This window comes from Oryctolagus cuniculus, chromosome 1 (genome assembly GCF_964237555.1).
Source record: "Oryctolagus cuniculus chromosome 1, mOryCun1.1, whole genome shotgun sequence".
Classification (NCBI taxonomy): domain Eukaryota; kingdom Metazoa; phylum Chordata; class Mammalia; order Lagomorpha; family Leporidae; genus Oryctolagus; species Oryctolagus cuniculus.
The window spans coordinates 106,364,726-106,390,489 of NC_091432.1; the positions used below are offsets into that span (position 1 = coordinate 106,364,726).

The 25,764-nt window shown below is 42.5% G+C and overlaps 1 protein-coding gene and 1 long non-coding RNA gene across 4 annotated transcripts; one reads left to right on the forward strand and one right to left on the reverse strand.

The window, feature by feature from the left end:
- Positions 1 to 1,008: 1,008 nt before the first annotated feature.
- On the reverse strand, positions 1,009 to 2,051 carry LOC108176944 (uncharacterized). The gene is made up of 3 exons (XR_001793660.3): positions 1,874 to 2,051; positions 1,588 to 1,742; positions 1,009 to 1,437 (listed from the first exon to the last, which is right to left on the reverse strand). It is a non-coding gene; the product is annotated as an uncharacterized lncRNA (long non-coding RNA).
- A 39-nt stretch (positions 2,052 to 2,090) lies between these two features.
- Positions 2,091 to 23,863, forward strand: REXO2 (RNA exonuclease 2). 3 transcript variants are annotated; one of them, XM_051819563.2, is made up of 8 exons: positions 2,091 to 2,390; positions 3,302 to 3,385; positions 7,680 to 7,757; positions 8,356 to 8,467; positions 9,784 to 9,892; positions 11,561 to 11,614; positions 13,830 to 13,950; positions 23,822 to 23,863. In XM_051819563.2, exons 1-8 carry the CDS (start codon positions 2,244 to 2,246, stop codon positions 23,846 to 23,848), a joined length of 732 nt encoding a protein of 243 aa, XP_051675523.1. In that variant the 5' UTR covers positions 2,091 to 2,243; the 3' UTR covers positions 23,849 to 23,863. The 3 variants fall into 3 exon arrangements, with proteins under 3 accessions (XP_051675523.1, XP_008259339.1, XP_002708465.1); XM_008261117.4 differs by lacking the exon at positions 23,822 to 23,863 and adding an exon at positions 14,045 to 14,261; XM_002708419.5 differs by lacking the exon at positions 23,822 to 23,863 and having other exon boundaries at positions 13,830 to 14,094.
- The last annotated feature ends 1,901 nt before the right edge of the window (positions 23,864 to 25,764 follow it).

Sequence of the window (25,764 nt, forward strand, 5' to 3'; positions counted from 1 at the left end):
CCCTGCTAATGTGCCTGAGAAGCAGCAGCAAATGCTGGCTTAAGTACTTGAATTCCTGCCACCTATGTGGGAGACTGGCATGGAGTTCCTGGGCTCAGCCTGGCCCAGCCAGGGCTGTTGCAGCCATCTGGGGAAGAAGACCCTTCTCTCTTTCTCTGCTTTTCAAATAAATAGATGTGGGAAAAAAGAAAATACACCTTAGGATACAAAAATACCAGTTGATAAAAGTTGCTATACTTTGTGGCCAGTGCTGTGGTGTAGTGGGTAAAGCCGCTGTCTGCAGTGCCGGCATCCCATATGAGTGCCAGTTCGAGTCCTGGCTGCTCCTCTTCTGATGCAGCTCTCTGCTATGGCCTTGGGTAGCAGTAGAAGATGGCCCAAGCCCTTGTGCCCCTGCACCCACATGGGAGACTCAGAAGAAGCTCCTGACTCCTAGCTTCGGATTGGCACAGCTCTGGCCATTGTGGCCAATTGAGGAGTGAATCAGCGGATGAAAGATAACTCTTTCTCTTTCTCTCTCTGCCTCTCCTTCTCTCTGTAACTTTGACTTTCAAATAAGTAATCTTATAAAAAAGTTGCTATACTTCAGCCAATTCTATTTTCTATGAATCATGTTTAAAACTATGAAATAAAAAAATAGTGCAGATCACTTCTTAACAAATAAAAAACTACAGCAAAACAATGTGATTCATCAGGAAACGCAGTTACAATAAATATACACTGTCAAAGATAAAAGTCTTTGTAAGTGTAATCTGTGGGCATGTTCTGATGGTCCTTCAAAGAGTCCCTCGGGGGCCCTGGCAGATGTTGGGTTGGGTACACCAAAGAACTGAAGGGGAAAGGCAGTGCAGTGCACTCTCCTTAAAGCCCTCATTAGGCAACAGTTTCTCACAAAACCAGCTCACCAGGTACCAATTACTATGCAATGGACCACACACTCTGTAATTAGTGGCAATAAGGCTGTCAGAAAAAAATGTATAGAGGATATAGTTCAAGGCTGACACCAACTTTTTTTTTTTTTAGATTTTATTTATTTATTTGAAAGAGTTACACACACACACACACAGAAAGAGAGAGAGTGAGAGAGAGAGAGAGAGAGAGATCTTCCATCTGATGGTTCACTCCCCAGGTGGCCACAACGGCTGGAGCTGTGCCGATCCGAGGCCAGGAGCTTCTTCTGGGTCTCCCACGTGGGACCTAGCCATCTTCCACTGCTTTCCCAGGCCACAGCAGAGAGCTGGATCGCAAGTGGGGCAGCCAGGATTGGAAACGGCGCCCATATGGGATGCCGGCGCTTCAGGACAGGGCGTTAACCCACCGAGCCACAGCGCCGGCCCCGACACCAACATTTGTGACAAATGCTGCACCAGGCACACAGATTTGCAACCGAAGATCCAAGACGTCAGGGACCAGGCAGAGCAGAACCGCCCTGTGTTCCTAAAATGATGGAAAGAAGCGCAGTCATTTGGAGCGGATTGAAGACAACTTTGATTAGAAACTAGAGCTGGTGACAGAGCAGGCAGGGCTGGGTTCTTCCATTTTAATTTAGTTTGCGGCATGGATTTGTGATACAGGGACAAGGTTTACCCCTGAGAACTTCCGAGGGTGGAGAAGGAAGTCCTCATTGCCACTGACATCTTACAGATGAACCAAAACGCAGACCAGGTCCACCCATAAGGAAGGAAAGTAAACTTCCAAGGACCGCCTAATACACACTAAGGCAGCTGTCAGATGAGACCCGGCTTAAAAAAAAAAAAAAAGCCAAATAAATGCAAAACATTCGCAGTGCGCCCAAGGGGCAGCTATGTAATAAATAGGAAAAATGCCCCCAAAAGAAAACCATAGCTGGAAAAAAAAAATCATAAACAGATACTTGAGCCTGTCGTGACCCATCACCGTCAAAGAGTTCTTTTTCCAACTACGCAGTTTACAACTAACCAAAACTCAGGAAGTAACTCCTGGAAGCAAACAAACTTAGTCTGGAAAAACATGCGCGTCCAGTAACAGCCGAAACACACGTGGCGGGGGCGGGGAATCCGAGCGCCGGGGCCGGCGAGACTGCACGTCCCAGCATCCCATTGGGCACCCGAGCCGCGCGCGGCCCTGGGCGAGCCGGCGCACGGGATGCTGGGAGCTGTGGTCTCGGGGCCTGCGCCTCCCCGCGGGTTTGCGACGTTTAGCGACCATCGCGCCTGCGCCAGCGCCGGCTGCGGGGCTGGGGCCGTGGCGGCTTGTGCCGGGTGATGCTAGGCGGCTCCCTGGGCTCCAGGCTGTTGCGAGGTGTGGGAGGGAGTGGCGGGCAGTTCGGGGCGCGGGGTGTCCGCGAAGGTGGCGCGGCCATGGCGGCAGGGGAGAGCATGGCTCAGCGGATGGTCTGGGTGGACCTGGAGGTGAGTGCGGTCGGCGGGGGTGAGGGGAGGCGAGAGAGGGTTCGCGCGTGGGACCGACCGGCCGTGCCAGCCCCAGGAGAGCGGCGGGCGCTGGATCCCAGGTGTAGCAGGTGAGCGAGGCCGGGTTGTGAGCAGCAGCCGGGTCGGGGACGCTGCCGGACTAAGGGGCTTCTCGCCGGGGAGGAGTCTCCATATGGCTCTCCGCCCCCACCCCCTCCGCCCAGACGTGGACCTCCCTAATGCCCTGGGGCCTCCGGGCTTGGGGTCGCGGGGGGCTTTAGCTGGGGACCGCGACTCTGCCCCCCACCCCGCGCCGCCCCTCCCAAAGCCTTAAAGGACCCCAGGTTGCTGGAGCTAGACGGGACTCCGGAGATGACTCAGCCTTACTTCCCTCGTTCCATAAACGAGGACTCAACTCTGCCAAGGTCATGCTGCCTGTGAGGGTCTGAGTTGGGACCAGAACCCTTCTCCTCCGTTCTGGTTTTCCCTTCCTTTGTGGAGGGCTCCCCTCTTCCAGAAGCCTCAGAGTCGCCCTTTCTGAAATGAGGGTAATTCTATTAAATTGTGCACATCCAGGGGGTGTCGTCAGTAGGAAAACGGTAGTGATGGTAGTGAGCTAACTCTTAGTAACGAGTGCTGGCTGTCAGCTGTCCATTCTACTGACTTTGCAGCTGTCCCAGAGTGGAGTCTCAGGGCTTGACAAATGGCAGAGCTTTGGTGAGTGTGTGTTTAATGAATGAGAAGTCACGTTTCGCACCTTGACGACTTCCCTGCTTTAGGAGTGTTAGCTTTTCTTCTGCCCGTGGGATATCAGCTGAATAAGCTCGAGGGAATGCCTGGTAAATAAACTTGGGTCGGAAGGGCCAGAAAGGTGGTTTTGTGTGTGTTATATATTTGTTTTTTTGTTGCAGATGACAGGACTGGACATTGAGAAGGACCAGATTATTGAGATGGCCTGTCTGATAACTGATTCTGATCTTAACATTTTGGCTGAAGTAGGTGATGTCGTGTAATCCAGTCATATTGGTTAGAGGGTACTGAAAATACAGAGATTTTTCTCCCCCACTCCATCTCTTTAATTAGGATATAAGAAAACTGGGGTTTATGTAGATTAACATCCAAAATAATGTGGTAGGTCCTGGTAGGGTTGGTATGTAATCCAACTTGCTGCCTAGTTTTTCAATTAGCCATGCCAGGAATTTACAGAAACATAAATTCTGTTAGTTAATGAGACCTTACTGTGTGCCAGACTCAATTCTAAGTGCTTTACATATATCCATTCTTAATTTTCACAACTGTAGGGTAAGTACTGTTACAGTGCTCATTTTATGGCTGAGAACGTTTTGGCATGGGCCTGAAGAGTAATTTACCCAAGGCCACCTGGCTACTAATTGAGGGGAGCAAGTAGTTCAAAGCAGTCTCAATAAGTGCTCGGGTTTAGTGATTCATGCCAACATTCACATCTTTATGGCGTGATCTTTAACTTGACTCCATATGCACTCACTCTGCTTTTTTTAACTGGGACATATGATTCTTCTAGATCTGCATTAAGATTTTAGAATTTCTGTTGATGCATATCCATAAAGTGCTCTCAATATGCTGGGCACAGTTAAGGTTTGTACTTGTTTCTTTCCACTGAAACATTAAGCAAAACAAATAAAACACATCTGTTGCATTTCAGCCACTGATGAAACATGTAATAAGTAGGAGACACCATCTGATTGGTAGAGAAGGAAATCTCTGACCGTGAATAACTGTTTTAGACTGCCAGCAGTCCTCAGAGTCATGAAGAGACTCTAGAATAGGAACAAAACAAGGGTGTTTGTGGGAAAGAGAGTCTTGTTTAACCAGGCTTCGGGGGTGGGGAACATCGGTGTATTACTGGCACGGGATGAATTTCATAATTTTACCATTAAGACTTCCCTTTATTCTCCTGGGTAGGTGAAAAAGTGAGAAGGCATTTATAGATGAATTGCTGCATTTGTGGATACCAGCCTTATCTTCCTGACACATCAGCTGGAGTATTATGAGGCTTTATGTCAACCTTATTTTAGCTTTATATAAATAAAGCACTTGAGTTTTAGGTTTGGTTGTTTTTTTCTGTTGAAATTCCTTGGAGATGAATAGTGAAGAGAAGTGTCTATTTTACCAGCCCTACTTACCCTTGGCCAAAGAAGAGTTGTCCGTTAGACTGTTGATATAATGACAGTTTAATGGACCAGTAGGTTGATATGTTCCCTGGAGGAAATTTGGGTATGTATTCACATAGCTGCCAATGAGTGCAGCATTTGTAAATAGACTAAATCAGATGAGGATAAGGATGTTAAAAAAAAAAAAAAAAAGCTTAGGGGCTGTCAGTTCTGTGGAAAATATGTTTTGTTCTTATGTAAGGGTTTAGGGAAGATGTCTTATCCTATTTGGAGGATTTTTTTGTACATCCAAACTGAAATCTAGAATAAGTTATGTAGTCTTAGATTTGCTTCTTTCCACCATTGTTAGATTTTTAAGAAAATATAATTTATTTTTTGGGGGGTGGGAAAGAGTGAGAGAACGCCCATCTGCTATCCTAAATACCTGCGATAGCCAGGGTTGGGCCAGGCTGTAACTGGCAGTGGAGAATTCAGACCAAGTCTCCCACTTGGCAGGAACCCGATACTTGAGCCATGACCACTGCCTCCTAGGGTCAGCATTAGCAGGAAGCTGGAGTCAGGAGTTGGAACCAGGTGTTGAACCATATATTTGATTTGGGAGTGGGTGTCTTTCTTAACCACTAGGCTAAATGTCTGCCCCTGAGGTTTTTTTTTTTTTTTTTTTTAAAGATTTATTTATTTACTTGAAAGGCAGAATTACAGAGAGGCAGAGGCAGAGAGAGAGAGACAGAGAGAGGTCTTTCATCCATTGGTTCATTCCCCAGATGGCAGCAATGGCTGGAGCTGGGCTGATCCAAAGCCAGGAGCTTCTTCTGGGTCTCCCACGAGGGTGCAGGGGCCCAAGGAGTGCCATCTTCTGCTGCTTTCCCAGGCCATAGCAGAGAACTGGATTGGAAGTGGAGCATCTGCGACTTGAACCGGTGTCCATATAGGATGCCGGCACTGCAGGTGGCGTTTTTACCTGCTATGCCACAGTGCCAGCCTCACCGTTTTGATTTTGATTTTTAAAAAAGTATGTTTGGGCCAGTGCTGTGGTGTAGTGGGTAAAGCCGCCACCTGCAGTGCCAGCAGCCCATGTGGGTGCCAGTTTGAGTCCCGGCTGCTCCACTTCCAATCCAGCTCTCTACTGTGGCCTGGGAAAGCAGCAGAGGATGGCCTGAGTCCTTGGGCCCCTACACACACATGGGAAGACCCAGAGGAAGCTCCTGGCTCCTGGCTTCGAATCGGCACAACTCCAGCCACTGTGGCTGTCTGGGGAGTGAACCAGCGGATGGAAGACCTCTCTGTTTGCCTCTCCTTCTCTCTGTGTGTAACTCTGACTTTCAAATAAATAAAATAAATCTTTAAAATAAAAAAAATAAAAATATGTTGTTGGAGCAGTATTTTTGTTTTTTTCAAAGAGATTATGAATAGAAGTTTTCTTGTTGGATTAAAACTCCTTTTTAATTGTAGGATTAAAAAGGAATTTTAGGCATATTTTAGTCAAATTCTAGCCATACCTTTTAGTGATCACAAATTATTTTTACCACATTGGTAGTAATGATACCTTGAATTTTATAGAGTAATTTTCTTTCAGAGAGTTCAAAGAACTTTCATGTCTGTAATTTCTTTTATCCTGTTAATGTCCATATGAGAGAAAGGGGACCGTTTTATTAACACCATCTTACAAGAAGGAGAAACTAAGGTGACTTAATGCCATGGCCAGGCTACTTTTACTCCTGGGGCTCAATCTGAAAACTCACAGTTGAATGTTCTGTTAAATGGAGCTAAAAATTTGAGGGTCAGTTTTGTTTTTTTTTTTTTTTTTTTTCAGATGTTACCTATTACCTTTATTTTTCTTCTCAGGATTCATTTATTTATTTGAAAGGCAGGAGTGATGAGGGAGAGGGAGGGAGAGAGGGGGAGATCTCCCATCTGCTGGTTCAGACTACAAGTGGCTGCAACAGCCAAGGCTGGGCCTAGCAGAAGCCAGGAGCCAAAAACTCCATATGGGTCTTGCACATGGGTTGCAGCAACCCAAGTATTTGAGCCGTCATCTGCTGCTTTCCCAAGCACATCAGCAGGGAGCTAGATCAGAAGCAGAGCAGGACTTGAGCCAGCACTCCGATATGGGATGTTGGTATTGCAAGCTGTGACTTAACACACTGTGCCACAACACCAGTCCCACCTATTATCTCTACATTTTTAAAAAAATGCACAACATGATTATTAAACAGTATAGCTTTATCTGAAGTATTTCTGTTATAGATTTGTTTTCTTGTCCTGTTCTCCACCCTCATCCTCAATCCTCATGTATTTTCTTGATATTTTGTATGTGTATCTAAATGTATTTTTTAAAAACAAATGAAGTTATGCATGTATGTACTGTCCTGCACTTTGCTTTTATCACTTGGCAACATAGACACTTTTGAAAATGAACTCATAATCAGGGATTGGCAGACCTTCACTGGAAAGAGCCAGATATTAAATATTTTAGCCTTTGCATGCTGTATACATGTATATCATTTGTCCTTTTTTTTTTTTTTCTTAATTCCTTGCAAATGTAAAAAAATCATTCTTAGCTTTAGGGTCAGAAAAAGCATCAGTGGAGTAGATGTTTGGTGTAGTTGTTAAGACACTGATTGGGATATTAGAATCCTGGTTTCAAGACTTGTTTCTGCTCGTGAGTCCAACTTCCTAATGCCTGGGAGGCAGCAGATGATGGCTCAAGTACTCTGGTCTCTGCCACCCACGTGAGAGACTTGGATCGAGTTCTCAGCTCCTGGTGTCCTGGCTGTTGCAGGCATTTGGGAAGTGAGTCAGTGAATGGGAGATTCGTCTTTCTCTGTTTTTGTCTCTGCCTCTCACATGAAATAAAAATTAACAAAACAGTTGAAGCCTGGGGCTATAGTTTGCTGACTCTTGATAGATATCTGTGTCCTCTGTTAGTAGGCATTTTGGTATTTGGTTGTGTGTGTACTTTTTTGATGTCATCCATAGTGCTGAATTGAATGAAGAGCACTTTGGAGTTCACAAAGTGTCCTTATCTCTTTCTTTCTCTGCTATGTATATCAAGTCTTTAGAGCAGCTTAACTTTTACCTCTAAGAGCAAGGTTACGCCTGTGGATTCTTGGTGACTAATGGCTTTTCCCATCCACAGGGTCCTAACCTGATCATAAAACAGCCAGATGAGTTGCTGGACAGCATGTCAGATTGGTGTAAGGAGCACCATGGGAAGGTAACATAACCAAATAAAAGGATTGCTGCTTTGGGGATCAGTAACAAGCTTGTTGCGCCCACATCCGAATTCTTTACCATTGTTGGATGGTATTAAAAAGAGGGTTAGAGGAAGATTGCTTGGCAAGCCTGGGAAACTGCTTGCTTGTTTACGTTTCATCTTTGGGACCTCTCCAGATCTTCTTCTCCCAAATGTCCTCTTTTCTCTCTCCTACATTCAGTCTGTCGCGAACGCATTGTGGAGTGTCGAGTATTACTCAAGTCAGTCTTTTGGATCAGGTTAGACATCAACTGTCAGACGAGGGGGATGCTGCTCTCCTGTTAATAGTTGTCTCTTCCCAGAGGTTATATATCCTTGGACTTTGAGCACCATCTTTTTGACTGTGGAAATGCTATTAACAACCAGGAACATAGCTTATTTGACTTGGATTCTTTAAGAAACCTGGTGCAAAGATGGCAGTTTCAATTTGAACTTGAGCTCTAAAAGTGGCCCATCTGTGGTTATATTTGCCCATTTTAGAAGTGAAGTTTCATTTCTGGATGCCTTTGAAAACTGACTTCATGTGTTTCTGGTGGGGGCTGGGGATTCTCTCTTGCAGTCTGGTCTTACCAAGGCAGTGAAGGAGAGTACAATTACATTGCAGCAGGCAGAGTATGAATTTCTGTCCTTTGTACGACAGCAGACTCCTCCGGGGCTCTGTCCACTTGCAGGTAAAATCCAATCCTATGTGTATCTTGTAGATAGTCTTCTGTTGTAGTGGTTCACGAGAGACCAGCCAAGATGGACCAGCCAAGACCGTCCATGTCTTCCACTCACCTTGATTTGGGTTATACATCTCACTTTTGTGTTCAAGTTTCCTTGTATAATTTATGTCATGAGTATTGGGGGAAATGCCCTGAAACCTGACAGGAGATCCAGGAAACACAGACTAATTCAATGAAATCTGGCCTCCTATCTTTTTATCATAGAAAAATTTGAAACGTGTAGAAAAATTGGATCAGTAATTGTTAACTTTGTACCATGTTGCTTTTACTTGTCTTTTGATGAATGTTTGAAAGTAAATTGCAAGCATCATGACATTTTGTTTCCAAATACTTAAGTATCTCTTAAGAATGAAGACATTTTCTTATGTAACACAGTATCATTTTGCCTTGAAGATAATTAACATTTAATAGTATGTGATAAAATCTAGTCCATGTTTGAATTTCCCAAACATCTAATCAAGACCAATGTATTTCAGTTAGTTATTATTATGTCTTTAGTCTCTTAATCTACAGCTGTCCACCTATCTCTTTTTCCCCTGTGACACTGACTTTCTAAAGAGATCAAGCCAGTTCTTCTAGGATTTTTTTTCCTACTATGATTTTTAAGGGCTGACAGTATCAGAGGGAAGTTAATGTTTTATGAGGTACATTTGCATTTGTATATGTAAATTGATGTGGTAACACTTTCCTTAAATCTTTAGAAAAATGTTTAGGCATTAAATACTAGAACATATGTTGTATAAATGTTCCCCCCAGTGTGGCTGATGTTTATTTGGAAGTTCTCATTTAAAATTTAGTGTTTTTTAAAATATAAATTACTGTATGGAAATATGAATATGGATATGATTTGTTAAAAATGTGAAATGTAAATAAAGGTTTATCTACTTACATGGTTCAGTTAAATCTTTAGTGTTAATGTGGATTTGTGACACTGGGAGGAGGAAGTTTGCACATCTGGTATGATCTTGAAAAATAACAAATAGGTTTATGCAGTATTTTAAGCATATAGAATGATGAATTTAATCTTTTTTCCATGAGAGGTCATTCATAGATTTATTTTGAACCAAATTGACTAAAATTGGAAATTTGCACTTATAAACAAGTCAGATGCTCTCAGAACTATTTGGAAATTTAGAGATGCTTTTAGGAATTGTTTGAATTTAAAAAAATCATCTCCATTTCAAAATACAATTTATGACTTTTTATATCCTGTTGTATACTACTAGAAATACACAGATGCAGTATGCTTCGTGTCTTTCTAGGAAATTCAGTTCATGCAGATAAGAAGTTTCTTGACAAATACATGCCCCAGTTCATGAAACATCTTCATTATAGAATAATTGATGTGAGCACTGTTAAAGAACTGTGCAGGTAAGGGCTATATTTAGGATCCATTAAATTGCCTCATTTAGCATGTTTTATTTGAGAATTTGTAGAAAGTAAGTGAATAAAGCTGTAGAACTAAGCGTGCCATGTGGGTGTATCCCTTTCTTGCTTAAAAGTACCTTCATTTAGCCTGGACTGGTGAGAATTGGAGAAACCAATGTGAAAAATCTTTCATGTAAATTTCATTAATCTGGGAAGTTTTTTAAGCACTCATCTCTGCCAGTTGATAGCCTGTTTGCTGGGAACATATACAGAGATGAAAAGCCCTTAAGTAACCTAGAGTCAAGTGGGTTGACAGATGTGTGAAAAGCACACTCTGAAAATACTCTGTGTATGACTTGTGTAGCAGAAAGGTGCATTTAGAATATGGGGAGCCCAAGAGAAGGGGCACCTAATTGTGTTGGAGCAGGAGGGTGGGAAGTCAAGGAAAGCTTTATTTGGGAAAATGGCTTTCTTTATTTTTTAAAAGATCTTATTTATTTGAGAGGTAGAGTTACAGAGGAAGAAAGACAGAAAAATCTTCTATCTGCTGGTTCACTCTCCAATTGGCCACAATGACTGGAGCTGGGCCAATTTGAAGCCAAGAGCCAGGAGCTTTTTCTGGGTCTCCCACACTGGTTCAGGGGTCCAAGCACTTGGGCCATCTTCCACTGCCTTCCCAGGCTATTAGCAGAGAGCTAGATCAGAAGTGGAGCAGCTGGGACACAAACTGGTGCCCATATGGGATGCCTGCCCCACAGGTGGAGGATTAGCCTACTATGACACAGTACCGACCTGGGAAAAATAGCTTTTAAATTGAGATTAAAGCAGAGTAGAAGTTTTCCAAGTAGTTAAGCATGGAAAGAACATTCCATAGACAAAGTGGAGGTGTGAGGATGTGAGGGAGCCTGAGGATGAGGCAAATGTGTTGAAGGAATTACAAACTGTTCGTTAATGCTGTAGTACAGAGCATGAAGTTGGCCAAGGTAGGGGTGAGACTGAGTTAGGAAAGTTTTATGTGCCATATTAAGGAGTTTAAATTTTATCTTACAAGGGGTGGGATTCCATCGAGCAAGTTTTAAGTCGAAGAATGAATGATAGGACTAGAGGGTGGGAGAAAAGTGGTGGTAAATAGAGTAGGGCTAGGTAAACGGCCCTTAGGGGATGGGTAGGCTGAATATCGACATAAAATACCTGAGGGGCTCAGCACCTCGTTGGCCCCTTGTCCGGGAGACTGAGGACATGGAAGGGGTCTGAGGTATTTCTAGTTTGGGCAGCGTAGGTGGATGATGGGATTGCTCAAAGAGAGAGGCTAAGACGAAGAGTAGATCCAGTGGAGGGGAAGAGAGGTGTTGAGAACCACGAGTGTGATTTTATTTGTGTTGCTTTCAAGTGTCGAGTGGAGTTTTCAGTGGAGGTGTGCAGCAGGCAGGCCTATATCCGTGATAGAGAGCCTGGCGAAGGCTGGGCTGAAGTTACAGAGTTAGGAATCTTACACATTGATGGCCTTGCTCAAAGAGGCTGTGTGGAATGAAGAGAGGAGAGGGTGGAAAATAGAGTCCCAAAGTTAGGACCCACATGCCTTTTTCAGTGTTAATCAGTTACTTGAAGGAGGTATTTACTTGGTGTATTTGAGACAGTTTCCTTTGAAAGTTCCATTTCTGCTGTGTATAGACGCTGGTATCCAGAAGAATATGAATTTGCACCAAAGAAGGCCGCCTCTCACAGGTAAGGTTGGGTCCTGCCAAGCACTTGCTAATCTGACACAACACACAACTCCCCAGATCCTGACTGAAATAATGCCCCATCTCCACATTCTCCTTGAGGGAAAGGTGGAAGTCATCTAGCAGAAAGATAGCTTTTTTTTACTAAGATGATCAGAAATTCTGATCAGGAGTCTAGTCTGAGGTGGGTATGGTCTTTATTGCATTGTACAATCACTAGATAACTAGTGTGTAGGTGTGATGAAAATATCTGTGATCTTTTTAGAAAGGAGTATTATTATTATAGAGAATACGGACTTGTAGCCATTTGCAGTGACAACACTTTGTGAACAGCTATGTGATACAGTTGTCTTGCTTGGACACATTTGTTTTTCACATTGTTTTTTGTATGTTGCCTCAGGCACAAGTATACAAGTAATTTAAATATCTTTTGCATCACCTGTCCTTTACTGGTTCTTTTCTTTTTGATATTGTAAACTTTTGGGAGGAACCTAAAACCCAGCAGGAGATTGGCAACTGGTGTCTAAGGGTTGTCCTTTGAGTGGAGTTTTTGGTTCACCCATTTACTAAACTCCTATGTGCCATGCACAGTTCTTGACAAACAGAGAAAGACCATACCCTGTGCCAAAATGTGGCATTCTCATATTCTTTTAATTGGATGTACCTGGAATATAGCATAATGATAAAAGCTTAGAATAGTTTATATGAAATGATTGAAGTTTGCAATGTTTTGGGCTTCACAATAGTTGACAGTTCAAAAAGGTGGGAGTATACCCATATTATTTATCATGTGCCACTCCTACTAACAAGATTTGAAGAAGCACTCCATCAGAGAACACATTGATGGTTCTCTAGTGAATTGCATGGTTCTTCTTAGCAAATGGAGTAATTGGTGACTAAATAATCTCATGTCAAGACTGGTGAAGTTTTGCCACATAACAGATTCTAAAAGTTCTTTTGAGTTTTCACATCTGTTCTAGATTTCAGTATTGTGGATAAGTGGTTGTGTACCTTTACTTAGCTTGAAGCTGTATTCTTCCAGCTTCAGCTCTTTACCATATACTCAAGACTTGGGAAGAAAGCTGATTATTATCTTGGCCAAAGAACTGTCATAAACTCTAGCACCAGAGTTGGTGCTGTTGATTCTTTAGCAGAGGCCCTTGACCCATCATTCAGAGATCATGGATTTACTTGCATACTTTTTTTTTCTTAAGATTTATTTTTATTTATTTGAAAGAGTTACAGAGAGAGGTAGAGAGAGAGAGGTCTTCCATCCACTGGTTCACTCCCCAGATGGCCGCAATGGCCGGAGCTGCGCCAATCTGAAGCCAGGAGCCAGGAGCTTCTTCTGGGTCTCCTATGTGGGTGCAGGGACCCAAGGACTTGGACCATCTTCCACTGCTTTCCCAGGCATAGCAGAGAGCTGCAGCGGAAGAGGAGCAGCCGAGACTAGAACCAGCACCATATAGGATGCCGTTGCTTCAGGCCAGGATGTTAACCTGCTGTGCCACAGTGCTGGCCCCTACTTGCATACTTTTCCGCTATTCCGGGTTACCTGATTTCTCAGACTATGAGAGATAAGAAACAGCATGTTGGAGGAGAAGCAAGGCTGTTAGATGAAGGCAGGCTGCCACTGATTATAGCATAAATCACCAGGGAGAAGGTAGATCCTCTTATGACAATATTTATTATCATGACTGAGTCATGGCTTGAGTTCAAGTAGGTGTATTTTGTTCAGGAATATCACCAAGTCTTGTGTAGTCTTTTCCAGACTGTGTTCCATGAGCTTGTATTAAGTATTCCACAGTTGTGGTCAATTAAGTTTTAGAAATGCTTTGTATTAGCATAGCTTCCTCTTAGGAATGCATAGCACACCTGAGTGCACTAAATGCTCTACAGACAAGAAAAGAAATATCTGATGTATTTTTTCCTAAACTTATTAGACCCTGGAATTTTTTTTTCCAGCTGTGGAATGCGTCACCATCTTACGCAAGAGTTTGGGAAATTTTGATCGCCTCTATTTTATGAGTTCTATCAAAAGTTTTTTAAAACACGAAAAAACACTTAAAGAAAATTGGCTTTTTGCACTTGTTGATGGTGCTAGATAGAGGCAGTGGCGGTAATGTGTTGTTCTTAAGTTAAGAAGTTCTACCTCATGAAGTGATTTCCCCCTCCTCTGGTTCTAGGCGTTTTATTTGGTGTGATATGTTTGCTTGTAGGGCACTTGATGACATAAGTGAAAGCATCAAAGAACTTCAGTTTTACCGAAATAACATCTTCAAGAAAAAAACAGACGAGAAGAAGAGGAAAATTATAGAAAATGGGGAAAATGAGAAGACTGTGAGTTGATGCCAGTTCTCATGCTGCCACTACATAGTTCTCTGGAAGCAACTTCTGTTCTTTTGTTTCTGTTTTGTTTTGTTTTTCCATGCAGATTGCTGGGCAGAGCACCTTCTTTCAGTTACCTTGCATCTCCAGATGACGCTAGCAGACACTTCTCTGTTTCTCCTAATTAGCTGTTTCCATTATGGCACAGCAACTCCTTTGTAAGAACCAGGCCATGCCCATCCCTTGGTACATATCTGCATTTGCTTTTAGATCCTTTCTTTTGTTTAAAAAAAAAAATAAAGCTAGTTCTATTGAAATGCAAACCTTTTTGTACCATCTTTTCTTTAGTAGTTTAATCATTGGTAAAAGATGACTTTTTTTAAAGTGGTATAGCTAATGCTTAAACTCTTTTAATGCAACTGGATTAACTTTCATAGTCATGCAGGAAGTGAACTTGTTCCGTTTTGCTTTATAAATAAGTTAAGACTGGAATAAGTGGGGAAAGCTCCACAGAAGTAGATTTGGGTTCCTTGCTATCAGAATAACAGCCCTGCATTCCAGCAATCTAAGTAAGCCATCAGTCGAGGACTCTGCAAGTAGTAACTAGGGCTTGTTGACTTCATATTATATGTAAGGCTGTCACTATGCCAGCTTTATAGAGCATACTTAGCCTGCTGCCCTAGGTCCAGTGGTCAATAAATAGCCAAGAAAAGAGTTCAGTTTGAATGTATTAATCCTAAGCTTATGTACTCTAGACCATGATTCCTTTTTAAGATTTATTTATTTATTTGAAAGGGAGAGTTACAGAGAGGCAGAGGCAGAGGCACAGAGAGAGAGGGCTTCCATCCGCTGATTCACTCCCAAAATGGCTGCAATGGCCGGAGCTGCACCCATCTGAAGCCAGGAGCCTGGAGCTTCTCCCAGGTCTCCCTTGTGGGTACAGAGGCCCAAGGGCTTAGGCTATCTTCACACTGCTTTTCCAAGCTATAGCAGAGAGTTGGACCAGAAATGGAGCAGCTGAGTCTTGAACTGGCATCCAAATGGGGTGCCAGCACTGCAGGCAGCGGCTTTATCTGCTATGCCACAGTGCTGGCCCCTAGAGCACGATTCTAAGGTAAGTTCTTTGCAGAAGGGTGCAGGAGAATTATCTGTAGAACGCATCTCATTTTCTTGTGTTCTCTATTCTGACAGTGCCTCTGTAAGCTAAGAAATTGGAATTAGGGGAGACCTAGAGGTGACCTGCTTCTCATTGAGAACCACCAAATGAGAAGACTTCTTTTTTTTTTTTTTTTTATTTATTTTTGACAGGCAGAGTGGACAGTGAGAGAGAGAGACAGGTCTTCCTTTGCCGTTGGTTCACCCTCCAATGGCCGCCGCTGCAGCCGGCGCACCGCGCTGATCCGATGGCAGGAGCCAGGAGCCAGGTGCTTTTCCTGGTCTCCCATGGGGTGCAGGGCCCAAGCACCTGGGCCATCCTCCACTGCACTCCCTGGCCATAGCAGAGAGCTGGCCTGGAAGAGGGGCAACCGGGACAGAATCTGGCGCCCCGACCGGGACTAGAACCCGGTGTGCCGGCGCCGCAAGGTGGAGGATTAGCCTATTGAGCCACGGCGCCGGCCTAAGACTTCTATGATGATTTCAAATTATATTCCTCTTCAATTGCAGTCATTATATGAATGTAGTAGTGTGATCCTAATGTGTCATCATTATAGATAGCAGATCACTAAACTGTAGATGAGGAAAAGCTTGTAATTTCACCTAGTGCTTTTACATATACTAAGTTTTGTTACCTATGACTTAAAATTATTGCTGCTAACTCAAAGTATTGTCAGAAGTAAATGTTACTTTGGGGCTGGCTCTGATGCATAGCGGGTTCTGCTGCCTGCAGTGCCGGTATCTCATATGGGTGCCAGTTTGAGACCCGGCTGCTCCACTTCTGATCCAGCTCTCTGCTATGGCCTGGGAAAGCAGTAGAAGATGGCCGAAGTCCTTGGGCCCCTGCACCCACATGGGAGACCCAGAAGAAGCTCCTGAGTGTAGCTCCGGCCATTGCAGCCAACTGGGGAGTGAAACCAGCAGATGGAAGACCTCTGTCTCTGTCTCTGTCTCTGTCTCTACCTCTCCTCTCTCTGTGTAACTCTGACTTTCAAATAAATAAATAAATCTTAAAAGTAAATGTTACTCATACAGTTCGGAACTCAGTGCTTGAGCCACAGTCACCTTATAATGTTAGTTAATTAATACTGATAAAGATCTCGATTCAGTGTAGGACCTCTGTGAAAGAGTTTTGCGATTGGTTAGCTCTGATGGCTGGGCATTATTTTAAATCAGTATTGACTAATGCCTCTGACTAACTGTCATGTTGAGGACTAGTATAAACTCCATTAACAGTATGACTGACCAGACTGCGTCCAATTGAAATTTGGCAAGATGGTCTTTACCTTTACTTGACTTTCAGGAATGTCATAAATTCTAATGCAAGGATAGATAGGAAAACACTGGGCTAAAACCAGTTAACTGCTTTTTTTTTTTTAGAGGTTATGTATTCATTTGAAAATCAGTTATGGAGAGAGGAAGAGTCAGAGAATGACATATTCCATTCACTGGTTCACTCCCCAGATGACTGCAATGGCTGGGGCCGGGCCAGGTCTGAGCCAGGAGCCAGGAGCTGCTTCCAGCCCTTCCACGTGGGTTGCAGGACTGCAAGCCCTTGGGCCATCTTCTGCTGCTTTTTCCAGGCCGTTATCAGGGAGCTGGATGGGGAGTGGAGCTGCTGAGACACGAATCGGCATCATGATGGCTTTACTTGCTGCACCACAATGTGGAGAGCAAGCAAGAGCTCCCCATCTGCTGGTTCACTCCCCAAATAACCGTAGTGGCTGAGCGGTCAGGTCTGGACTGAAGCCGGGAGCCGGGAACTCATTCTAGGCCTTCTACACGGATGGCAGAGCCCAACTACTTGAGCCATCACCTGCTACCTCCAGGCTCTGGGTTAGCAGAAGCTGGAGTCAGGACCTGGAGCTGGGAATGAAACATGGATGTGTTAACCACTAGGCCAAATACCTGCCCACATGCAATAAATAAGTTTAAAAACTTAATTGCTGGCCGGCGCCGCGGCTCACTAGGCTAATCCTCCACCTTGCGGCACTGGCACACCGGGTTCCAGTCCTGGTCGGGGCGCCGGATTCTGTCCCGGTTGCCCCTCTTCCAGGACAGCTCTCTGCTATGGCCCGGGAGTGCAGTGGAGGATGGCCCAAGTACTTGGGCCCTGCACCCCATGGGAGACCAGGATAAGTACGTGGCTCCTGCCATCGGATCAGCGCGGTACGCCGGCCGCAGCGCGCTGGCCGTGGTGGCCATTGGAGGGTGAACTAACGGCAAAAGGAAGATCTTTCTCTCTGTCTCTCTCTCTCACTGTCCACTCTGCCTGTCAAAAAAAACAAAAACAAAAACAAACCAAAAAACAAAAACAACCTTAATTGCTGGCACCCATTTTAAGTCTTCTGTCACATGAATGGGTACCTCACCAATTGAATCCTCTGTTCTTTATCTTCATTATGCAGCGAATTCTGTTGTCCTGGAGTGGATCTTGTGCTAGATATTAGTGAAATATTTGGCAGCCTGTAAGATAAGCAAATCTGATATGATGCAGGTCTGCATGAAGACATGATGGTTCAATGATTAGTTAAATTATTTAATAGTCTTAATAGTCTGCCTAAAAATAAGTTTAAATTTGTAGTGCTGGTATTTAATCTCATAGGGGATTCCTGAAGCTGTGAAGTAATTTCTGTTCAATGAACTGTGTTGCAAATTAGTATAACTACAGCTTGAAAAATGATCAATGTTTGCTTGCAGTGTTGGTATTCCTGTGCTCTTGGGGGTTTCTCATTTGGTGATGGTTCTGTGTAGTAGTTATCCTGAAAGCTGTATTCGTGGGAGCATCCAGGTACACTTCCCTGGGCATTAAACTCATGAGTGAATGAATCGGTACTGTGATGATAATCTCTTCAGTATTCCTTGAGTGTTCTAACCATGTGCTGAGTCTTTGGGTAGGAAAGAGCCCTTTGATTCCAGCAGTTTGGCCATAGTTGGTAATATGAAATCTGAGATACCCATGTTTTCTAACTTGTGAAACAATACGTCTCTATTTAAAAACCAGTCTGAGAAATTCACAAAAATTGACAGTTTCTTTTGGCAGATGGGAGCTCTCTGTGTCTCATATGTGTAAGCCTTAAGGAAAAAGTAGTAGTTAGAATTAATGTTCAGGTGCAGTTTTGTCACACTGATTGCCTTGAGATAGTACAGGAGTATGCCAGGTTCACTCAAGTGCCCTAACACTTTGAACAATTACTAATCATCAAGGACAGTGGAGAATCGGTTGTTGCTAGGATAAGCCATATGTAACACATTGATGAAGGTAAACACTACTGTATCCCATATCTATTGATCAGGGTGTGCACTGCCATGTTCTATATCCGTCAAGGCAAAAGCTATTATGCTATGTGTCTATTGATATATGCTTGTATATCTGTTGTGAAATAATGTAATTTCAGTTACTTGAACAGATCCTTTAATTTTATGTGGTTCTTGATAAAAACTGTAGATGCCTGTGGTAGTGATATCCATGAAGAAATCTTCCGTTTCATATTTTCTATTGAGGAAAGGAATATTACAGCCTCAAAATCCACTTAAAAAGAAGGAATTGTACATCTTCATCCCACTAGTTGCTTTGACAATTGACATGCCAAGTTGAATGCATGGGATATGAGACCTATCTTGGTCTTCAAGATAATTGAATTAGTTCCACTTTTGCACCTGTGTAATAATACCACTGGTATTCTAGGATACAGAAAACAAGAGTCTCTCAGTGGGTGCAAGCACTAGAAAATGGGAAGGTTGAGGAGTGTGGAGCAAAAATACATGTTCTCGGGCAAATGAAGGCATACCTTGAACAGCTTAGGAATCCAGCATAAAATAGGTGATTTGGGTTGCATGACAACATAAGTGTACTTCATGCTACTGAACTGTACACTCAGAAGCTACAGAAGTGGTAAGTTTTATGCTACAACCCATTTTCAGAATGATCCTTTCTTAGAACCAATGAATAATGGGACCAGATTGGAGGAGCTGGACTCTAGACCCTTGATTGTGCCCTTAGGAAGGGTAATATTCCTTTGTTTCTCAGTTTGGGAATAACAACATGACAGTGGGATATGAAATTGCTGTTTTGTTTAAAGATAAAGGAAATATAACAAATTAATGTCTTTTAGGAGCTTCCAGTGTCCTTCTTCCAAATTTGATTGTACGAAAGGGGGAGAGAGATGCTTTTGAATCCTGAGTTTCGTGTACTCCATGGATAGTCTGGCTGAATAAGCCTGTGCAAGCTGCCTTGGGATCCAGGCCTGCTTTGTTTCTGTGGAGAAAAACTTAACATTTTGAGTTTATTTAACCATTTATATTGATTAGTGGTATTACTTATTAGAGCCTGTATGCTGTTTTATACTTTCACTCATTTTGGTTATATTCTTTGTCCAAATTACTCATTTTTCTTGCACATTCTCTTTACCATTCTAAGTGTTTTTAAATAGCTTATTATGTCATTCTACCTATTCCCTAAAGTCTTCTGTGAAGTATGTTGATAGCTCAGTGATTTACAAAGGGTCTTCATAAAGTTACTGGAAAATATGTATTATGATAAACATCTTCATAGATTTTAACTTTTTTAAAAAAGATTTATTGATTTACTTGAAATTCAGAGTTACACAGAGAGAGAAGGAGAGGCAGAGAGAGAGAGAGAGAGAGGTCTTCCAATGCTGGTTCACTCCCCAGTTGGCTGCAATTGCTGGAGATGCACTGATCCAAAGCCAGGAGCCAGGGGCTTCTTCCAGGTCTCCAATGCGGGTGCAGGGGCCCAAGGACTTGGGCCATCTTGTACTGCTTTTCCAGGCCATAGCAGAGAGCTGGAGCAGAAGTGGAGCAGCTGGGACTTGAACTGGTACCCATATGGGATGCCGGCACTGCAGGCAGCGGTTTTACCCACTATGCCACAGCGCCAGCCCCAGATTTTAATTTTTTAACCAAAGTAAATTTAATTCATTTTCTGTGAACTTTTGGTAGCCCCTTTGTATGTTCATAATTAACAACTAGAAGAAACAGCTTCAGAGCTGAAGAGTAGTAGAGACGTTAAAGATCTTGTGAAGAGAAACTGCAGTGTGGTTTCAGTGAAGTAGAAGCAAAGGTGGCTACTGTTCAGTAGGCTTCGGGGTCCTGGGAGTGGCACTCCCTGCCCAGGGCAGCCACCCCCTGGAAAAGCCCATTTGCTTTTCAGACTATCAGCATTCTACACACTCTGGATCTTGTGAATGGCAGAATTTGTACATCATTTGGGTATGCTGTGGGGATTGCCAGCTTTTACCAAATAACAGTGTTAAAAACACCATCTGCTGTTACCATCATTTCATAAAACACATTTTGAAACACAAAGGATGTAATTTCAGAAAAAAAGGAAAGGTTCTTTGAATACGTTTAGCTTTGTGAAAAATCCAAATATGTTCTTTTTTTTTTTTCGTTGTATTATAAACTGATTTAAAAACATGCAAATGTCATCCTGCATCCTGGGCATATGCTACTCCCTAGGTTGAAGTTTGGGAGTCACTGGTACATTTATGCCTCAGACTTCAGTCTAAAACCAAGAGAAAGGGATTATGATATGATCAAAATTACTCTTTTTTTTTTTTTTTTTTTTTTTTGCAAGTTACTAGATGAAAGGGCTTGGAAAATATCCCAGAAGCCTCACAGTTAAGTCTGGTTAAGACAGAACCCTGTGGTGAGATAAGGATCAGCCTCTTGTAAAGGTTCGGTGTTCCTGTATTTTACACCCTGTTGGCCTTCTGTGGTCTTCACAAGTGGTTCTAGGTAAACTGCAAACTCCTTGGATATTGGAACTTTGTTTTTCCAGTGTTGACATTCTGGAATTTTTATTTGTGACTTTTATTGTTGGTGTTTAAATGCTGGCTTTCTGAAGATGAGCAGGGAGTGGAGAGTTAGTTATGAGTCTTACAATTATTTTAGAGTTTAGATATTAGTTGAAATTTAAAATAATTTTATTTGAATTAAATCCAAAATCTCATTCAGGTTTGAAGAACATAAATGTTTCCTGTGGTTAATGCTAGTGTTTGAGAAAAGCAAACCGGAAGACCCTTGGGAATGAGGAGATTGTAGATCATTAATAAGAACACTTTCAAAGTTACATGGGAGAATGAGCCATGCTTTGGAAATTTCTCCTTTGAAAATATATAGCTTAAAGTACTTAAAAGTGATAGCACATATCCATTTTTTTGGAGAGTTCTGGTGTTTAGTTGATCATGAGAAGATTTATAATTCATTGTTAATTTATTATTTTACCATGCTCATATGTAATGAAGATTCTGATTTAAATTGAGTATTGTATTTGGGTGTCTAGCGAGGACTTAAACATATCCCTGCCCTCATAGAGTTTTTCTGTTTCACTGAGCAAGGTGGACAAAAGAGGAAAGAATGAGTTGTCTACTAAGTTAAAAGGTACTGTGGTAAAGGCAAATGGCGGGGCTGAGGAAGAGGAAAGACTGACTGGAGTGGCATGGTTAGTGCAGGCTGCCTTGGTTAGGTGACAGTTTGTCTAGTGCAGGAAGGAAGATGGGAAGGCGGCTGTGGGTGTTACAGAGAACAGTGGCCTTGAGATAACAAAATACTTAATGTATCCTTCCTTCCTTCCTTCCTTCCCTCCCTCCCTCCCTCCCTCCCTCCCTCCCTCCTTCCTTCCTTCCTTCCTTTCTTTCTTTCTTTCTTTTTCTTTCTTCTCTCTCTCTCTCTCTCTCTCTCTCTCTCTCTCTCTCTCTCTTTCTCTCTCTTTCTCTCTCTTTCTCTCTCTTTCTCTCTCTTTCTCTCTCTTTCTCTCTCCCTCCCCCTCCCTTGCATCCTTCCTTCCCACATGGGTGCAGGGGCCCAAGGGCCTGGGCCATCTTCTACTGCTTTCCCAGGCCATAGCAAAGAGCTGGATCAGAAGTGGAGCAGCCGGGATATGAACCGGTCCCCATATGGGATGCCGGCACTGCAGGTAGCAGCTTTACTCTCTACACCACAGTGCTGGCCCCCTTAGTGCATTCTTGGAACTGTCAGAAAGTCAAGTTGAATGGAGCATAATGAGCTAAGGGGGAAGAGAACACTGTAGGTTCTACTTAACAAGACCTTAGTAATTATCTGCTTAGTGAATGACTTGAGGTAAGATTTTTGCAGCCTAAATCCAGGCAGGTCCTTATTGAAAGATAGTGATGAGTGGAGGATGGCTAGCACTGGGAGTGAGGGTCACTCTAGAATACCATCTCAGTCGGGCCACCCTACTTTTAGGTCTTGTGATGCAGGCTCAGAAGTTTGATTTCTGCATACATCCAGAGTTGACCAATTCCTTAAAGGAGAACTGATCCAGCCACACACACAAAGGACTGATGAGTAATTCAGAATATTGACCAGGTTACAGTGGCATTTGCTTTTCCAATTACCTGAATACTACATGTGTGCTCTGTGGAGTGTCCCTTGTTCAGCTGCAGGACACTGGCAAAGTGAGTGAGTATCTGAAGCCCACTCAGTACATTTAGAATAGGATTAAGAAGTTCTGTCTTGAGGAAGCTTGGCCTTGATGAAGTATCTGTATTCTACAATGAAGAATCTTTTAATGTTAGCTGAGAGCTGGCTTTATGTGTACTTTCTGATTACTGGTCTGCTTTTTATAGGGTTTTTTCTTTCACTTTTGACATAGTCTATATTTTTTAGTTCTGTATGTCATTTTTTTTCCTGATTATAAAATAGTAGTTCAATATTTAAAAAAAAAAAACTATGCTGTACAGAGAAGACTCTCTTAATATTTTGGTGTCCTTTTTCCCTATACATCCATGTATGTAGTAGGATGCTCAGTGCGTTGGAAATCTAAAATGTAGTTTTTTTGCCATAAACACTTCAGTGGTAGCACATTGCATCAGGGGATAGCAAATCATCTTTGAACAGAACTTCAGTCTGCTTTAGTAAGAACTTCAGAATGCCTGTTAAGTGGTTATAATGAAAATTGAATATTTAATAAAGTAGATAATCAAAATGCAGATAAGTCAAATGGAGATATGAAGTAATCTGTTTAGTAAATGTAAATGATTCTTAGAGAGGGTACATCTCAGCAGAGATTTATTTATTAAACTTTTTTTCTTTTTGGCAAGATTTCAGAGATCAGCATAATGAACTTTCATAGACCGTGACCCAGACTGAAGAGTTATCCCTGCTCTTGTGTCCTTGAAACTTCCATCTCTTGTCCTCTTCCCCCATGGATTATTTTGTAGTCATCTCCAAACGCCATATCACTTCTTCTGTAAATGTTTTTGTGTGCATCTCAAAAGATAAAGCCTTGGCGGGTGTTTGCTGTGGCGGGTAAGATGCCACTTGAGATACCCACGTCCCATATCAGGGTGCTCCCAGTTCCAGTTTCCTGCTAATGCACACCCCAGGACGCAGCAAGTGATGGCTCAAGTACTTGGATTCCTGCCTCCCACATGGGAGACTCACATTGAGTCTCTGGTTCCTCTCCTCTGTCTTGCACAGCCCTCCTGTGCAAGTGAACCAAGATTGGGATAATCTATGGGAATAATCTATGGGATAATCACTTGGGAAGTGAACCAAGATATGGATAGTCTATGTTTCCCTGCCTTTCAAAATAAATAGAAGTCAGAACAGGTACAATATGACTACACTTAAAAGAATGAATGATTTCTTAGTATAGATTTTCCTGTTTGGTATTTCTCATGTATAATTTGCTAGTGAGTCAATCAGAATTAGGTTTGATTTTTACTGTTTCCCTTTCTAGACTGGAGTCTTTGAAGCCAGTTGCTAAGCATGCCTGCATATTCAAAGAGTTGGAGGAGACCATCCAATGAGGGGAGTGGAAGGGGATCAAGAGGGGATCAAGTGGAAGAGGGATCAAGAGTTTTTTAAGAAAAGTTTATTCATTTTGATTTATTTGTAAGGTGGGTAGGAGGGGAAAAAGAGTTAAATATCAATCTTCCACCTGCTAGTTTACTCCCCAAATTCCTGCAACAGCCAGGAGCCAGGAGTCAGATCAATCTGGTGGTCGCACATGGGGCCCAAGTGACTTACAATTTTTGCCATTTTTATCTGTATGTGATAGCATTTCCTTGTTTGAATTGCATTTCTCTGACTAGCAGCGTGTTGAACATGTCTTCATATGTATTTTCTTTTGCATTTTTTAACTTTTATTAAATAAATATAAATTTCCAAAATACAACTTTTGGTTTATAGTGACTTTTTCCCCCTATAACCACCCTGCCACCCGCAACCCACTCCCTCTCCCATCCCATTCTTCATCAAGATTCATTTTTAATTATCTTTATATACAGATCAATTTAGTATATACTAAGTAAAGATTTCAATAATTTGCACCCACACAGAAACACAAAGTATAAAGTACTGTTTGAGTACTAGTTATACCATTAATTCACATAGTACAACACATTAAGGACAGAGATCCTACATGGGGAGTAAGTGCACAGTGACTCCTGTTGTTGACTTAACAAATTGACAATCTTATTTTTATTTTTTTTGACAGGCAGAGTGGACAGTGAGAGAGAGAGACAGAGAGAAAGGTCTTCCTTTTGCCATTGGTTCACCCTCCAATGGCCACCACGGCCAGCGCGCTGTGGCCAGCGTACCGCGCTGATCCGATGGCAGGAGCCAGGTACTTCTCCTGGTCTCCCATGGGGTGCAGGGCCCAAGTACTTGGGCCATCCTCCACTGCACTCGCTGGCCACAGCAGAGAGCTGGCCTGGAAGAGGGGCAACCGGGACAGAATCCGGCACCCCGGACAAAATTATTTTTTATATTTTCTTTTTTTAACTTTTATTTAATAAATATAAATTTCCAAAGTACAGTTTATGGATTACAATGGCTTCCCTCCCCACACCCCTCCCATCTCCCGCTGCCTCTCCCATTCCATTCGCATCAAGATTCATTTTCAATTATCTTCATATACAGAAGATCAATTTAGTATAAATTAAGTAAAAATTTCAACAGTTTGCACCCACACAGAAACACAAAGTGAAAAATACTGTTTGAGTACTAATTATAGCATTAAATCACAATGTACAACACATTAAGGACAGAGATCCTACATGAGGAGTAAATGCACAGTGACTCCTGTTGTTGACTTAACAGTTGACACTCTTGTTTATGGCATCAGTAATCACCTGAGGCTCTTGTCATGAGTTGCCACAGCTATGGAAGCCTTTTGAGTTTGCCAACTCTGATCTTATTTAGACAAGGTCATAGAGTGGAAGTTCTCTCCTCCCTTCAGAGAAAGGTACCTCCTTCTTTGATGGCCTGTTCTTTCCACTGGGATCTTACTCACAGAGATCTTTCATTTAGGTTTTTTTTTTTTTTTTTTTTTTTTTTTGCCACAGTGACTTGGCTTTCCATGCCTGAAATACTCTCATGGGCTTTTCAGCCAGATCTGAATGCCTTAAGGGCTGATTCTGAGGCCAGAGTGCTATTTAGGACATCTGCCATTCTATGAGTCTACTGTGTATCCCACTTCCCCATGTTGGATTGTTCTTTCCTTTTTAATTCTATCAGTATTAGCAGACACTTGTCTTGTTTATGTGATCCTTTTGACACTTGGCATGTACCAATGCCATCTCAATAGTCAAAGTGATCAGTTTCAGTGCAGTATTGATCATAATGATGGGATTAAGTGTCTTCATATGTATTGCACTTTGAATTCTATTTATTACCTTA